Here is a 16,527-nt window from a genome sequence, read left to right as displayed (position 1 = left end):
ATCATCCCCCCCGGAATGATCCCTATTCGCCTAACGATAGGCGCCGAGGTTGGAATGGGAATCGTCTTGAACTGGATGATCCCTATCATCCCGAGGATTGGGCACCGCCTCGCGATCACCGTCGTCTAGATCACGATAATCATTGGCACTAGATTCAAAGTTGTGTCAAAGTCGATGTTCCATATTATGAGGGATCTAGGGACCCGAATGATTATCTAAATTGGGAGTCTAAGCTTAATAGTTATTTCAAATGGTACGATATGCTCAAATGGCAAAAGGTACAATATGCTGAAATGAGGTTAGGAGGTCAAGCCAAAATCTTTTGGGAGAACCTTGAATTTTCTATCTATAACCGACGAGAGGCACCGATTGACACGTGGCCCCAAATGAAAGATAAGTTACGAGAGAAATATGTTCCCCTCGCCTATTTAGTTAACCTCCTAGATCAATGGCATAAATTACAGCAAGTTAGATGACCCATCTCAGAGTATATCACCCAATTTGACGAATATTATATGAGGTGTCGCTTTGAGGAGAATCCGCGAGTCGTCATCTCCCGTTTTAGAACAGGGTTGAATCCTAACCTCGAAACTGAATTACTTGTTTGAAAAGCAGCCACCCTAGAGCAAGCCTATCAGATCGTAGAGGATCCAGAGCTTTGCCAAACCCTCTACGGTAGTCCCATCGTGAGCGGTCGTCCCGCGCATAGTGACAGATCTTATTCTAACTATTCTAACATGACAACCCATCGTAATCCTCCTCTCGCTCTCCCAGCGCCTGTTTCTACTCCAACTCGTACTCCTATAGAACATCGCGCGCCGGCTCCTACCCCTCAGTCATCCGTTCAAATAACACCTAATAGTATCACTACTTCTCTCGATTCTACCACTACTTCTCTCGATTCTAGGAGTCGGCCATTGGGTTATGGCACCTATTTTTGCTGGATCTACGGATAAACCTTGTGCCGATAAGATAAAGCCAAGGAATGAGACATGATCAACAAGAAATGAACATTTCTTTGGATGGGCATATAATTGTTCGGCCTTTTGAACTTCACAAACTAGGCGTAGGTGGTGGACATGATCGTTCCTGGATTTACTATAAATGAGTATATCATCAAAATAAACCACAACAAAGTTTCCTATGAATGGTCTAAGGATGTGGTTCATTGATAAGCCAAAAATAGGGGTAAATTTTATGCAATTTTTAACCCTTGTCATTGTCAATTTTAGCTTATACAATAAAATTTATAAAAACTCTACTTAAGATGTGTAGTGATAAGTACGAGTGTCATCCAAGGGAAGCTAGTAAGGAATTCAATTTGATGATTTTCTTGGTAATTCAACCCTAATGAGAGTTAATTTGATCTTCACTGAAGATCAAATCATCCTAATTAGATGAAAAATTTAGAAAGGGGGGTAGAAGAGATGGGATGAATAGAAGAAATAGGGAGCTCTAAATTGGCTTCTTTGATCCAAAGAAAAAGGTCTAAGGAGTCAATTAGAGAGGTTGAGAGGGAAATTTTGATTTGAGTTTGTTGGTTTTGTAGGTCTTATAATTCAGAAATAACTACCCAATTAGATAATACAAAGGGAAATTTACTCTCCAAGAAATTGAAGTTTTTTATAGTTTTTTAATGTGCACTTGGAATAGCTAGGTAAATCTCTCATTCTCTCCTCTCAATCTCAGTAAGGGCTTGTACCTTCCGCTCAAGCCTAGCGATTTAGAAGTTCAGACCAAGATCAAGAAGAATGAAGAAGAAATTTCACTAAAACATCATCCAAAATACACTAAAAGTTCAACTACAAACATGAAAAAGGTACCATATAGGTTGATCCAAGTTAGAGCTCCTCTCTGTCTTGCAGCTATGATAGAGCACCATCAAGAATGACCCCCTCCTCGCAAAATTCGGCTTTTACACCTAGGTAAAATGGCAAAAATTACTATTTTACCCCTAATTAGTAATTAATTTTTATCTATCAATATAGGCTTGATCTCAATGATTCAATTAAATAAATAGAAAGAGGGGATTAAGACAAGCAAATTCATAAAAAAATCATCTCAATCGGACTTCTGGATCGAAGGTCATGAATAAATGAATTTTAACCAATATTAACCATTGGATTAAATCATTTATTTAAATTTTTTCTTCTTCTAACCACTCGCTGAGGTGTCATCTTTTGATTGGCGGCAACGTTTCAACTTCTTCAGGGGGGTGCATTCTCGTTGCACCACATACCCCTTGGCAAAAATAAAAATAGAAAGATAGAAAAAGGTGAAAAAATCAGCATTGTAAATATAACATGCGCCTTCGCATGCGTTTCTCGCAACGCGGGTGAATCCGCAAGCGCCACGTAACCGCCCGTGCGTGCGCGTTGTTCGCACTGCGCGGGCAGTGAACTTACCTCCCGGCGCTGACCCTCATCAGGTGCCGTCGGATGCTAATCCGACGGCGGTGATGAGGCCACGTCAGACGTCCGAAAATCCTTCTAACACTTTTGTAATAAAGTCCTCCTTAAGAGTTGGAATTGCCGCCTGACGCCACCCACAAGTAATCGTGTATATGTCCTCAGCGCATTCTCTCTCCTCTGATTTTTTTCTAAAAAAACATTAAAACAAATATGATATAATTGCAATAAAACCCTAGAATACTTAAAATAATATCTTTACGCCTGCAACCATGACCGAGAGCTGTTTTGAGGGTATCATTGCAACGAAATTTTACAAAAAGCCCTTCAAAGTTCAAAAATATACTTAATACTCAATTTTTTTCTTATAAATATATCTTTTTTTCTTAGAAAAAATGCATTTCTTCTTCAAATAAATCTCAGAAAAATCCTAGAAAATTCTAAAAAATCCTAGAAAATTTTAGAAAATTCACTGATTCATCCCGTACTGATAAATCTCAAAATTAAATATTAAACTTGCCATTTTCATTCCAAAATAATTATTTCAAGCTCAAATAAATCCCTTAAAATTCATAGAATTAACAAAAAATTAAGGAAAAATCAGAAATCACTTGAAAACAGTGTTTTCATGAATATAGATGATAATAACCCCATTTTAAGCTCTTTAAATGCATAAAATTGTGCTAATAGCATGAAATAAAAACTGAATTTAGGGTGTTATCATTCATCAATTGCTGGAAGGTACTAGGAGCATTCGACAACCCAAAAGGCATGACTTTCCACTCATATAAGCCATCCTTGACTTTAAATGCGATTTTCCATTCATCTCGAGGACGGATTCGGACTTGATGATAACCACTCTTTAAATCAATTTTTGAGAAAATATTTGAACCGGCCATCATATCGAACAAATCATCAATACAAGGGATTGGAAATCTATACTTAACGGTGATCTTATTAATGGCTCGACTATCAATACACATGCGCCAACTCCCATTCTTTTTGGGAGCCAACAATGCAGGTACGGCGCATGGGCTAAGGCTCTCTTGAATAAATCCCTTGTCCAAGAGCTCTTGGACTTGATGCTGAAGTTCCTTATATTGCGTGGGATCCATACGATAATGGGGTAGATTTGGCAACGATGATCCAGGAATGAAATCAATGGCATGCCGAATTTCACGCATAGGTGGTAGTTCATTAGGTAAATCATCGGGGAAGACGCTCTCGAATTCAGCTAGTAATTGGGAAACCTCTGGTGGTAGGGGTGTGGAATTCTCAGAGGAATGATCGGGAACCATGGCTAGACAAATAGACAGCTCACCATCTATCTCCTTCTGAAATTGGCCCCCGTTGAGATTGCATAGACCTAATGACGTAGATTTCGATGAAGGTTTCTATGGGTTGTATGTATATGGGTGCCATGTAATTTTCTTACCCTGATAGAGGAATGAGCAAGTATTTCTCCTACAAAAAATGTGTACGTCATTATCATATAACCATGGGCGACCGAGGATAATGCTTCCTACCTTCATGGGTAACACAACACATAATACTTCTTCCTCATACGATTGGACTTTTAGAGGGAGTAGGCATTGATTCTTTACAGGGATCGATGTAGCATCGATCCAAGATACATAATAAGGATGAGGATGATCAATCAATGGTAATCCCAAAATTGAAGTCATAACATCGGATACAACATTGATACAACTACCGCTGTCTACGATCGTCTTGCACATCTTATCACCAATCTTAAAATAAGTGTAAAATATGGATGTCTTCAAAGCAGAATTGTCAATAGATGGTTGGGTAAGGTTGCATCGAACAATTCCCCTAACTGACGTAGATGGATCATGACGAGGATGGGATGGCGGGCAGTCAGTGATGCCAATGAAACTCACCAACCCATCTTTGTGCACAAATTCATCTACCACATTGTTATCTATCCTATATTCTTCTACGTTGATCGGTTGTTCTTCCAAGATAGGTTCACCCTCTATAGACTCTTGTCCTATATGTAGAGCTCGGGAAGGGCACTAGGAAGCTCTATGGCCACGTCCTTGACACTTAAAGCATGTCATACCAGACGGTCCAATCTGTGTCGGGTTTGATTGGATTTTGTATCTTCAAGCGACTAGTTGAATAGGTCTTTGAATCTTCTAGCGATCGCCATTAGGATTTATTGAACGTGTTGCTTTTTTTTCACCGCAGTGGTTGTAAGACATTATTCCCAACCTCGACGAGGAAAGGGGCTGCACCATCGTTATTTTCACCGGATTTAAATCTTCGAATTCGATCGTGTGATTTTTGGTCTGTTTTATCCCATCCCTCCCCTAGTCATCCTAGTATCTGGTTCCCATTGTCACCATGTCCCCGTCTCCTCTAGCCACCCTGCATCACCCCGTCATCCCCTAGTCATCCTGCATCACACCCGGAGATGGGTTGTGCAGGCGCTGGCCACATGCATGGAACCGCACGTGCATTGGTTGTGGTTGTAGAGCCACGCGGGTGGTCGAGGCACGGGGGCTACTTGGACGGCGGCAACTGCGAGCCGCATTCACTCTAAGAAGGACTGCAAGTAGGGAGGTCTCCTCTCAACGGCAACAGAGGTGGTAAGCAGTGGTGGCGGCAGTGGAGACAAGACTAGGACAATTTCTTTGAGAGTAAGAAAACTTCAATTCCGAAGAAAAATCACCGAATAGTTCAACACAGCATTGGCCTATATATAGGCCTCGGAGGAAAGATAAAACTTTAAATAACTGTAAAATTCAAGTTTAATTGAAATGACGCTCGGATCTGGGGTCTTAAGTTGATGTTGGCGACGTGCCATGACACGTGACGTCTCCTGCAATAGTGGTGTCACATCCGGTGATGGTATGTGGTTGCATGCAGCACCACATTCTCTCTTTGTTTATCTTTCTCTCTCTCCCTCTCCTTCTTTCTCTGTTTCTATTACTCTCTCTATATTTTCTCATTATCCCTCTGTTTCTCTCTCTCCCCTCTCATTCTTTCTCTATTTATCTCTCTTTTCTCTCATTCTCAATACATAATATCTCATTCTCTCACTCCCTCTCATTCTCTCTCTTTTTCTCTCTCTCTCTCTCATTCTCTCTTTGATCTCTTTCTCTCTCTCTCTCACACATTCTCTCTTTGATCTCTTTCTCTCTCTCTCTCACACATTCTCTCTTTGATCTCTTTCTCCATACAACACATTCTCTCTTTGATCTCTTTCTCTCTCTCTCTCACACATTCTCTCTTTGATCTCTTTCTCTCTCTCATTCTCTCTTTGATCTCTTTCTCGCTCTCATTCTCTCTTTGATCTCTTTCTCGCTCTCATTCTCTCTTTGATCTCTTTCTCTATATCTCTCTTTCTCTCTTTCTCTTTTCTCTCTATATCTCATTCTCTCATTCTCTCTCTATATTATGTCATTCTCTCTTTATATTATCTCATTCTCTCTATCCCCCTCATTATCTCTATGTTTCTCTTTCTCTCTCTCTTGCTCTTTTCTCTCATTCTCTCTGTATTTCTCTTTCTCTTACTCTCTCTTCTCTCATTCTTTCTCTATCTATTTCTCTACCTTATCTGATTCTCTCTCTATTTCTCTCTCTTGCTCTCTATCTCTTCCTCTCATTCCTTCTCTATTTATATTCTCTTACTCTCTATCTCTTCCTATAATTCCTTCTCTATTTACATTTCTCTTAGTCTCTATCTCTTCCTATTATTCTTTCTCTATTTCTATTTCTCTCCCTGTTTCTCTCTCTATTTATATATCTCTCTCTGAATCTCTCATTCTCTCTTTATTTCTATTTCTCTCTCTGATTCTCTATCTAACTCTCTCTTTCTCTTTCATTTCTCTTCCTCCTCTCATTATCTCATTCTCTCTGTATTTCTTTGTCTCTCTATTTCTCTTTCTCTCTCTCATTCTCTCTTTATTTCTCTTTCTCTCTCTCATTTTCTCTCTATTTCTCTCTCTCTCTCTAATTCATTCTCCCTCTCATTTTCTCTCTATTTTTCTTTTTCTACATCATTATGTCTCTATTTCTCTTTCTCTTACTCTCTATCACTTCCTCGCATTCTCTCTCTGTTTATTTCTCACTCTCTAACTCTCTCATTTCTCTCATTCTCTCTCTATTTCTCTTTCTCAAAATCTGTCTCCTTCATTTCTCTCATTCTCTCTCTATTTATCTTTTCCTTACTTGCTCTCTTCTCTCATTCTCTCTCTATCTATTTCTTTATCTTATCTCATTCTTTCTGTATTTCTCTTTCTCTTAATCTCTACCTCTTCCTCTATTTCTATTTCATTTCCTCTCTCTCTCTCTCTCTATTTCTCTCTATCTCTAACTTTCTCATTCTCTATGTATCTATCTCTCTATCTTATCTCATTCTCTCTCAATTTCTCACTCTTTTTCTCTCTCTCTTCCTCTCATTCTCTCTTTATTTATATTTCTCTCTGATTCCCTCTCTCTCTCTCATTCTCTCTCTATTTATCTCTCTCTGCTCTCCCATTCTCTTTCTTCTTCTCCTTCTCTCACTGTCTCATTCTCTGTATTTCTCATTCTGTTCTCTTTCTCTCTCGCATTCTCTCTCTATTTCTCTTTCTCTATTTCATTCTCTCTCTATTTCTCTTTCTCTATTTCATTCTCTCTCTATTTTCTTTCTCTCTCTTCTCTCTTTCTCCCTCCTCCGTCGATTTCTCTCAATTTCTCTTTCTTCCTCTCACCCTCTCTCTCTCTCTCTCTCTCTCTCTCTATCTCTCTCCCTCTCTCTCTCTCTTTCTGTCGTCGGTCTTAGAACCATATTCTAATGACGTCTCAAGTATAATTTTTGCATATAATACTAATCCCACGGGGCGCACAGATCGTGCGGCCAGAATCGTCCGATCAGGATCGAATAACCACCACACGATCTCCTTTTAAAACAGGTCGCCACGTGTACTTTTGCTGCCACGTTGGCGGCACGTCGCGTCTCAACCGTGACGTAAGCTCCAGCTGGCAAAACACGTGTTCCGGTGGGCCCCAGCTTCTTTTTTAGGCACACATCACATGACCTAACATCCGAATTTTTTTTTCAAACTTTATCTGGAATTTGGATTTTCTGGGTTAGTTAAGAGGCTCTCAAAAATCATTTTTTTTTACGATATAAAATAATCAGGAAAAATTATAGTCCGGAATTAAATAACAGTAATTAAACTTTTAAAATGTTTCCGGAGGGATTTAGAAAATCCATATTTTTGGGAATTTGGATTTTCTGGGTCAATTAAGAGGCTCTCAAAAATTGATTTTTTCACGATATAAAGTGATCACGAAAAATTAGAGTCCAGAAATAAATGCCATTCATAATCAGTAATTAAAACTTCTAAATGTTTGCAGAGGAATTTAGGTTTTTTGGGTCCAGTTTCATATTTTAACCAACTCTGTAAAATTCTATAATTTCAAATTAAGTGGCTTGCAAAAACATTTGAATTAAATGGCATTCAAAACCGGTAATTTAAAATTAACAAAATATTTCAACTAGAGTCTAAATTTGCTGGGGAATTTAGTATTTTGACCAACTCTCTTTAACATAATCCATCTGTATGCAACACATGATCGCAAAACATATTAATTTGAATTAAATGATGTTCAAAACCTGTGGTTTCGGCACGTTGTTAATCTAAAGAACATAAGAATTGAGGTTTTCTGTGTCTGTTTCTGTAATTTAACCAGTTCTCTGTAAAATTAATTTTCATTTTAAAGGCCTTTAAAAAGCAACCCTTCGATGTTATAAGTGGCACTCACACCCGGTAATTTTAAAAAAAGTTTTAGCAAGTGTTATTAAATTACAAGGGAGCTAAGGTTTTATGGGGTCCAGTTAAATATTTTGGACCCACTATCTTCAACATTAAGTAATATCAAATTAAATGTTCGTGTTTAAAAAAAGAAACTTTTTTAATGATAAAAAATAATCACAACACATAATCACCTGAATTAAATGCCACTCAAAACCGTCAATAAATAACTGTTTTTCAAAAGACTTCTTAAATGCTAATACGAGATTTAAAGAGGGGTGATATATAAAAATGTCGCATGTATATTAAGCGTGTTAACTAGTTCCTTATTTCCTGCCGAGTTCATAGTAGAGAGAAGGGGAAGACGCGGTTTTCTGCGTAGCGTGTTGCCCCTGTTTGAAGGTTGGCGGGTTTGATTCTATTCCTTGTTTGATATCAGAAATGGGATTTTTTTATGAAGGTTTGCAGATGGCTGGAAGTACAATGCGAGGTTAAATCAGCGAAATTTCTCAACTTTTGGCTTCGTTGATCCGTTCAAATCCTGGGTTTGGTCGAATTTCCGCGTCTTCCTGTTGATCCTTCACACGCGGTTTTAGAGGTGGATATTTGTCTATTTCTCAGCGGAGTCGGAAAAACCGGAAATTTTACGTGTTCTGGATCTGTAGGTCAGTTTTGAAAGCGATTTGGAATCAACCCGTTTCGTTCTTGGTTGAAACTTCGTTCCTTGTCTTATTTCACCATCTCAAGAGAGTAATTGGATTTGTTTCGTCCAAGGGTGGCTCTTCTGGGAGGTTGGAATGAAGCCAAAGTTTAGGAATTGTTCTTACGAAAAGGACATGGAACAGTTTTCAATCATGTCTGGAAAGGATGGGTATTTGGGCGTGATAAGGCTGGTTACTGTGCTGGTTATATTCATGTTTGGTGGGATTATTGGGTTGTCTTTGAACGGCCATTTCAGTCAGTATTTCATATCTCAGACGGAGCTCTTCTTTCCCACCACTCATTTCTTTGATGGGTGTTTGGGAATTGAAAATTTCATCGAACCGAAGCAATTGAATCATCAAATGAGTGATGAAGAGCTCTTCTGGAGAGCATCCATGGTGCCCAAGAAAGCTGAATTTCCTTTCAAGAGGGTTCCCAAGGTGGCTTTCATGTTCTTGACCAGAGGTTCTCTGCCTCTTTTGCCCTTGTGGGAGAGGTTTTTCCAAGGGCATGAAGGTCTTTTCTCAGTGTACGTTCATGCATTCCCAGGGTATAGGCTAAACGTCTCTGAGACGTCTCCTTTCTATGGTCGTCAGATTCCTAGTCAGGTACGTTCGTCAACGTTGAATTTTTTGGGTTTTAATATCTGAGAAGTTGTTGAAAAATCAGATAAAGAATTGATAGTGATCTTGTTATCAGTGGCTTATGTCTCTTAAATATGGTATCCGATTTACCATTTTTAATTATCTATTTCCACTGAAATATGGTTGGCAAGAAGACAAGTTGTTGAAAACCAGATAAATAATTGATACTGATCTAGTTATCAGCGGCTTATGTCTCTTAAAAATGGTATTTGATTTACTTTTTTTTACTTATCTATTTCCACAGAAATATGGTACCAACATTGTAGTTGTTGAAACCCAATAAACCTCCATCTGCGATGAAAAGAATGTAGTTAAAATTTTGACCGCTGTTATTTCAGTTTGCTTTTTGATGGTCTGAGAAATACAGTTGTTTGCTCTATATCGTTCGCCTATTGGACCCTCGAGTTTTGTAGAAATATAAAAAGTCAAGTAAGACAATTGCGCTCTGTGGCGTGCCATGATTATGGAAAATTCGCAAATTTCTTGGTAAGACTGCCATAATGTCCTCAAATTTCTACATATCCTCGAAGAAAAAATACAGAATTTTCCATAAATCTAAAAAGACCTAATCTTATTGCTGATTAAAGCAATTAACATACATCACCATCATCATCCTCATCATCATATATGTGTTTGAAGCAGAAACCAATAATATAATGTCCATAATTTATTTGTGGGACTGCCTACTATGGCCTCAAGTTCCTACTTACCCCTCGTAACACAAACAAACAGAGAAAACCCCATCTATAATAAAACAGTCTCTGTTGCAGATCAAACAAATCAACTTACATCATCATCATGAATATATTCGAGGCAAAGCCACAATAACATATTATATCAAGAATTTTTTATTATGGCCTCAAGTTCTTAAGAGAAAAAGAAACAAAAAATTCCATATATATATATAGTAAAACGATGTCTCTTTCCAGAATCAAAGTTATAATAATAAATGTATTTGAAGCCAAATTCCATTATAAAATCAAAATCAAAATTCCTTTTGCAGGGTGTCTCATGGGGATCAATATCATTGCTGGATGCCGAGAGGCGGCTGCTGGCGAACGCTCTTCTAGACTTCTCCAACGAACGCTTCGTCCTCCTCTCTGAGAGCTGCATCCCCGTCTTCAACTTCTCCACAGTGCACCAGTACTTGGTCAACTCGGAGCAGAGCTATGTGGAATCCTACGTGGACCCTTCCGACCACGGCCGTGGCCGTTACCTTCGTCGGATGGCCCCCGACATCTGGCATTACCAGTGGCGAAAAGGGTCCGAATGGTTCGAGATGAACCGACACGTGGCGGTCAAGATCGTCTCCGAGACGAAGTATTACGCGGTCTTCAGGAAGTACTGCCGGCCGTCCTGCTACCCTGACGAACACTACATTGCCACCTTCTTGAACATGTTTGACCCGGGTACCAACTCCAACAGATCGGTCACTTGGGTTGACTGGTCAACGCGTGGGCCCCACCCTGCACTCTTCGGCCGCAGAGAGGTCAACGAGACCTTCATCAGGTTCATCAGGAACAATGGTACGTCCTGCGCTTATAATTCTGGCTGGACGTCTATTTGCTTCCTGTTTGCCAGAAAGTTTGCGCCGAGCGCGCTGGAGCCGCTGATGAACATGAGCCAGTCGGTGATGAATTTCTAAAAGGGTTTTGTTTTTGGTGTAACCCACATTTTTTTTCAGGGTTTCTGGGTTTCTTCTGTGTTCTTGAGAGGGGTGATGCTTGATCCATGTGTAATCAGTTAGTTTATTGATCCTCTCTCTTGGGTTCTTGATTCCTGGAGATCCCCCCGGCACTCCAGTTCTTGTACATATTGAGAATAAACAAAGTTATTTTATTTTTACAGAATTCGGATTGAACATGAGCCAGTCGGTGATGAATTTCTGAAGGGTTTTGTTTTGGTGTGACCCAGATTTTTTTTCAGGGTTTCCTTCTGTGTTCTTGAGAGGGGTGGTGCTTGATCCTTGTATAATCAGTTTATTTATCCTCTCTCTTGGGTTCATGATTCCTTGAGATCCCCCCCGGACTCCAAACTTCTTGTATAAATTGAGATTAAACGAAGCTTATTTTATTTTTTCAGACTTCAGATTGATTTGTTCTTCACGGAACTTGGGCAAGATTAAATAATTCAGGTTGATTTCTTCTGTGTTATTGAGAGGAATGCTTCTTGATCCTTGTGTTGCCAGCTGATTGATGCTCTATTGGGTTCTTGTACATGTTGAGACTAAACAAGTCTTATTTTATCAGTTAAAGTGTTCTTGAGAGAGGTGCTGCCTGACCCTCCTGTGATCAGTTAATAATTTTTTTGAATTATCAGTTAATGGATCCTCACTTGGGTTCTGGATTCCTTGAAATACCCCTGTACTCCAGTTCTTTTTATAGATTGAGAATAAACAAATCTTATTTTACTTTTTAGGAATTCAGGTTGATTTGTTCTTCTGGGAACTTGGGTTAAAGTTAAATGAATTTAGGAGAATCGAGCGCAGTACTTGGAAATATCTGGTTGGTTGCGCAAAGAACTGCACAAAAAATAATAATATTTTAAAACAACGCCAGTGACTTCAAGAATCTGATCATATAATCAGATTTCCCCTCAAGAATTAATTTAGGTGAACTTTTGAAAGTATTGGTGAGAACCAGAATTTTCTGTTCTTTAAGCAAAATTCAGGCAAAATTGTTCTTCCCCGATCTTGAGTTTGTGGAAGAATCTAGCACAATTCTTGAGGAATATGCCAGACTCACAGCCCAAAATTTGAAAACAAGGCAGATGAAACTTCCTGATGAAATCTGAGAATCTGATGAAATCTGAAAGAGGGAGCTTACTGAAGAATCTTATGAATCAATCTGGTTGATAGAACAAAGAATTGTGCACCAAAAATAAAAGAAAAAAGGCAGAAGAGATCACAAATCACGGAATCAGACCGAGAAAAAAGGCAGAACAATCGAACCCGCAGCGGCAGATGGCGCTACGAATCTGATTGAATTTAACTGATGAATACAGCGAATCAATCTTTTTTTTTGAACAATATACAGCGAATCAATCTTATTGATCAAGAACAAAGAATTGCGCGACCCCAATAAAAAAAAACAAAAAAAAACGAAAGGCAGCGCAAATTAGAGAACCACAGGTACAATCTTATCGACAGCAGAAAAGAAGCGCACAAAAAAAAAAAAAACTACGAATCTGACGATAAGGAATCGCGAGAATATTTCTTCACAAATCCGATTGATCAAGAACAAAGAATTGCGCAACCCCCCAAAAAAAAACAAAAATCAGAGAACCACATGTAGAATCTTATTGACAGCACAAAAGAAGCGCACAAAAAAAAAAAATCTACGAATCCGACGACAAGGAAGCGCCAGAACAATCGATCCCACAGCCGATCATATTGATCAAGAATTGCGCAAATCTATTTAAATTTAACAGATGAATACTATGAATCAATCTTATTGATCCAGAACAAAGAATTGCGCAACCCCCAAAAAAAACAAAAAAAAAACACAAATCAGAGAAGCGCACAAAAAAAATAAAACTACGAATCCAACAACAAGGAATCCCCAGAACAATCAAACCCGCAGCCGCAAATTTCTTCACAAATCCGATCGATCCAGAACAAAGAATTGCGCAACCCCCAAAAAAAACAAAAAAAAACACAAATCAGAGAACCACAGATATAATCAATCTTATTGACAGCACAAAAGAAGAAGCGCACACAAAAGAAAAAAAAAAAACTAGGAATCCGAGGACAAGGAATCGATAGAACAATCAAACCCGCAGCGGCAGCGAGGGCATTCCTCGAAATTGGAGAGGGGGAAAGAGGCGGAGAGAGGGCCAACGCGGAAGGCGAGCGAGGAGCGGCCAACGCGGACGACTTCGGTGATGCTGAACCAGATGAAGAAGACCTTGACGGAGACCCCGCGGAGGTCCCTGAGAGCCGGGGAGGCCCCGTCGGCCTCGTCCAGCCTGCCGCTGACCTCGTTCTTGTACTTGAGCAGATACCCTCCGTCGACGGCGAAGTCGCAGTCGTTCTTGAACCCGAGGAAGAGGCGGAAGGAGTTGTCGGGCCGGAGAAGGTAGGAGGAGACGCCCAAGGGCAAGATTCCCCGAGGGAATCCGTGCTTCTCCAGCATCTCGTACGCCGTCGGAGATTCCTCCGCGGAGATTCCGGCGGCGGCGGGGGAGGAGAGGAGGAGGAGGAGGAGGAGGAGGGATAGGGGGGCGGAGAGGGGCGGGGGCGCCATGGGAGAGGGAGGAGAGAGAGAAAGGGGAGGGGAGGAATGAGATAGAAGAGTAAGAGTGGAGAATGAGAGAGAGGGAGATGAGAGAGAGATGGGAGAGATGGAACAGTAGAAGTAGAGAGATGAGAGAGAAAGATGACAGATGGAAGAGTAGAAGTAGAGATGAGAGAGAAAGATGAGAGATGGAAGAGTAGAAGTAGAGAGATGAGAGAGAAAGATGACAGATGGAAGAGTAGAAGTAGAGATGAGAGAGAAAGATGAGAGATGGAAGAGTAGAAGTAGAGAGATGAGAGATGGAAGAGTAGAAGTAGAGAGATGAGAGATGGAAGAGTAGAAGTAGAGAGATGAGAGATGGAAGAGTAGAAGTAGAGAGATGAGAGATGGAAGAGTAGAAGTAGAGAGATGAGAGATGGAAGAGTAGAAGTAGAGAGATGAGAGATGGAAGAGTAGAAGTAGAGAGATGAGAGAGAAATATGAGAAAGGGGAGGGATGAGAGATGGAAGAGGAGTAGAGAGAGATGGAAGAATAGGAGAAGAGACTAGAGAGATGAGAGAGATGGAAGAGGAGTAGAGAGAGATAGGGGAGAGGGAAGAGTAGGATTAGAGAGAGAGAGAGAGATGGGGGAGAGGGAAGAGTTGGAGAGAGAGAGAGGGGGGTGAGGGACGAGGGGGAGAAGAGGGAGAGAGAGATGGGGGAGAGGGAAGAGGAGGAGTAGAGAGAGAAATGGGGGAGAGGGAAGGGTAGGAGTAGAGAGAGATGGGAGAGATGAAAGAGTAGGAGTAGAGAGAGATGAAAGAGATGGAAGAGGAGTAGAGAGAGAGATCAAAGAGATGGAAGAATAGGTGTCGAGAGAGAGGAGAGAGAGAAAGAAGGGAGATAGAGAGAGAAAGGGGGAGAGAAAGAGAGGGAGGGAGAGAGAGAGAGGGAGAGGAGAGACAGAGAAAGAGAGGGAGAGAGAGAGGGAGAGGAGAGACAAGGGGGGAGAGAAAGAGAGGGAGAGAGGGAGAGGAGAGACAGAGGAGGGGAGAGAGAGAGAGAGGGAAAGGAGAGACAGAGAAAGATGGAGAGAAAGAGAGAGAGAGGGAGAGGAGATACAGAGAAAGAGGGGAGATAGAGAGAGAGGGAGAGAGTAGAGACAGAGAAAGAGGAAGAGAGGGAGGAAGAGGAGAGAGGGAGGAAGAGGGGAGATAGAGAGAGAGAGAGAGAGAATGAGAGGACAGAGAGGGGAGAGAGGGAGAGGAGAAAGAAAAGATTGCTACAGAGGATAGAGACGAAACTGGAAGAGAGATAAAGAGATAGGGCCTTGGTCAAAGGAATCCTGAAGACCAAGGGTATTTCTGTATTTTCACTTTAATGAAAATGATATTTCCTCTCATGGGCCCACCATCTCTAGAAGACCAAGCTATGGTGGGGCTGCTAATCTGCCACAGATTTTCTTCAGAGAGAGAAAGATTAATAACTACACAGTTGGAAGAAGCTTGTTGTTAAAGGAATCCTAAAGATCTGAATGTACTTTGGTAATTTCACATTTATGAAGACCTTTCGCATTGCGGGTCCCAGGGGATTTTGATAAGGGATGGTTTGATCCTGAGCAGTGGGCGGTGATGTTGAACCAGATATTGGAAATAGGTTGATCCAATGTCCATCTTTATTGATATCCGGATATCAGATATCATTTGCTACAGTACCAATAACCTATACTGTTATCTGTCTCGATATCCTCATCCGTCTTCATCCAAGGGTTGGATGATGATATTGGATATCAGTTTTTTTGATATCTGACATAAATATAAATATATTTAAAATAAGTCATCATTTTACTTGGAGAGACAAATGCATCATTGAGCTATAGGCAGTTATATTCTATGTTTGAGTTTAGATTATATTTCTTAAAAGAATTCATCAACAATCAATTAGTAGTTTCTACTACGTCTGGTCCGGCCCAAAATGCGCCCAGTACTGCAGATGACGGGGTCCAGTATGTGTCTATCATATGTATTTATTACTGGGAGTGTAGAGTGTAGTGTTTTTTCAAATTATATTTCTTCAAAACTATTTATAATGTATTTAACTTTTACTTTTTCCATGTGGGACAATGGGTGCTCATTTTTCAAACCAATATCCTAATATGGATATCCAGATACTGATTTTCAGTATGGATTTCAGTATCCTATATCCGAATATCGGATTTGATATCCAGTACAGGCATCCGCCAGGTCCTGACACCTATAACCACCCATCTTGATATCCGATATCAGATGGATATTCAAATTCTGTCTGATATCCAATGTGCACTATTAGAAATCACCAGGATTTTGTTCAGAGATTGATACGAACCTAGATCTAGGATCGTATCGGAACGAGGGTAGAGGACGAGAGGAGGTAGAAATTTCCGGTGTAGAGAGGTGAAACGGGAAGGATCGGGAGGAGGCCGAGCAGAAGGGGTAAGGGTAGGCCGAGGACAAGCCGCCTGAAGACGAGGTAATGCAAAGACGATCACGAGGACGGGGATCGTGGAGGGAGACGAAGATTAGACATAGGAGAGACGAGAGGGGAGGGGAAAACCAACATTCACTTAAGAACCAACATCCAAGTCTGCCCCCCCAAGGGAGGGCTGCGCTATTTAAAGGAACATAAAAGGAAAACATGACGATAATGCCCTCGATGCGGCCCGGGAAACTTATCAGAGATCAGATATCAGTTGTCCGATATTAGATATCAGATGGGCAAACACTACATCTCACCTTGTTCCACCCCCTTTCTT

General features: G+C 40.5%; 2 protein-coding genes across 2 annotated transcripts; one reads left to right on the top strand and one right to left on the bottom strand.

Annotated features, from left to right (window-relative positions):
* Positions 1 to 8,521: 8,521 nt before the first annotated feature.
* LOC144710831 (glycosyltransferase BC10-like) lies at positions 8,522 to 11,383 on the top strand. Its single transcript, XM_078584647.1, has 2 exons — positions 8,522 to 9,486; positions 10,526 to 11,383. Exons 1-2 carry the CDS (start codon positions 8,974 to 8,976, stop codon positions 11,165 to 11,167), a joined length of 1,155 nt encoding a protein of 384 aa, XP_078440773.1. The 5' UTR covers positions 8,522 to 8,973; the 3' UTR covers positions 11,168 to 11,383.
* A 1,804-nt stretch (positions 11,384 to 13,187) lies between these two features.
* LOC144710832 (uncharacterized) lies at positions 13,188 to 14,978 on the bottom strand. Its single transcript, XM_078584648.1, has one exon. The coding sequence runs from the start codon at positions 13,764 to 13,766 to the stop codon at positions 13,257 to 13,259; it is 510 nt and encodes a 169-aa protein (XP_078440774.1). The 5' UTR covers positions 13,767 to 14,978; the 3' UTR covers positions 13,188 to 13,256.
* Between the last annotated feature and the right edge of the window lie 1,549 nt (positions 14,979 to 16,527).

This window comes from Wolffia australiana, chromosome 13 (assembly GCF_029677425.1).
Source record: "Wolffia australiana isolate 7733 chromosome 13, ASM2967742v1".
Taxonomy (NCBI): Eukaryota; Viridiplantae; Streptophyta; class Magnoliopsida; order Alismatales; family Araceae; genus Wolffia; species Wolffia australiana.
Note: the sequence above shows the minus strand (reverse complement) of the source record. Positions and strands in the feature narration are given on the sequence as shown.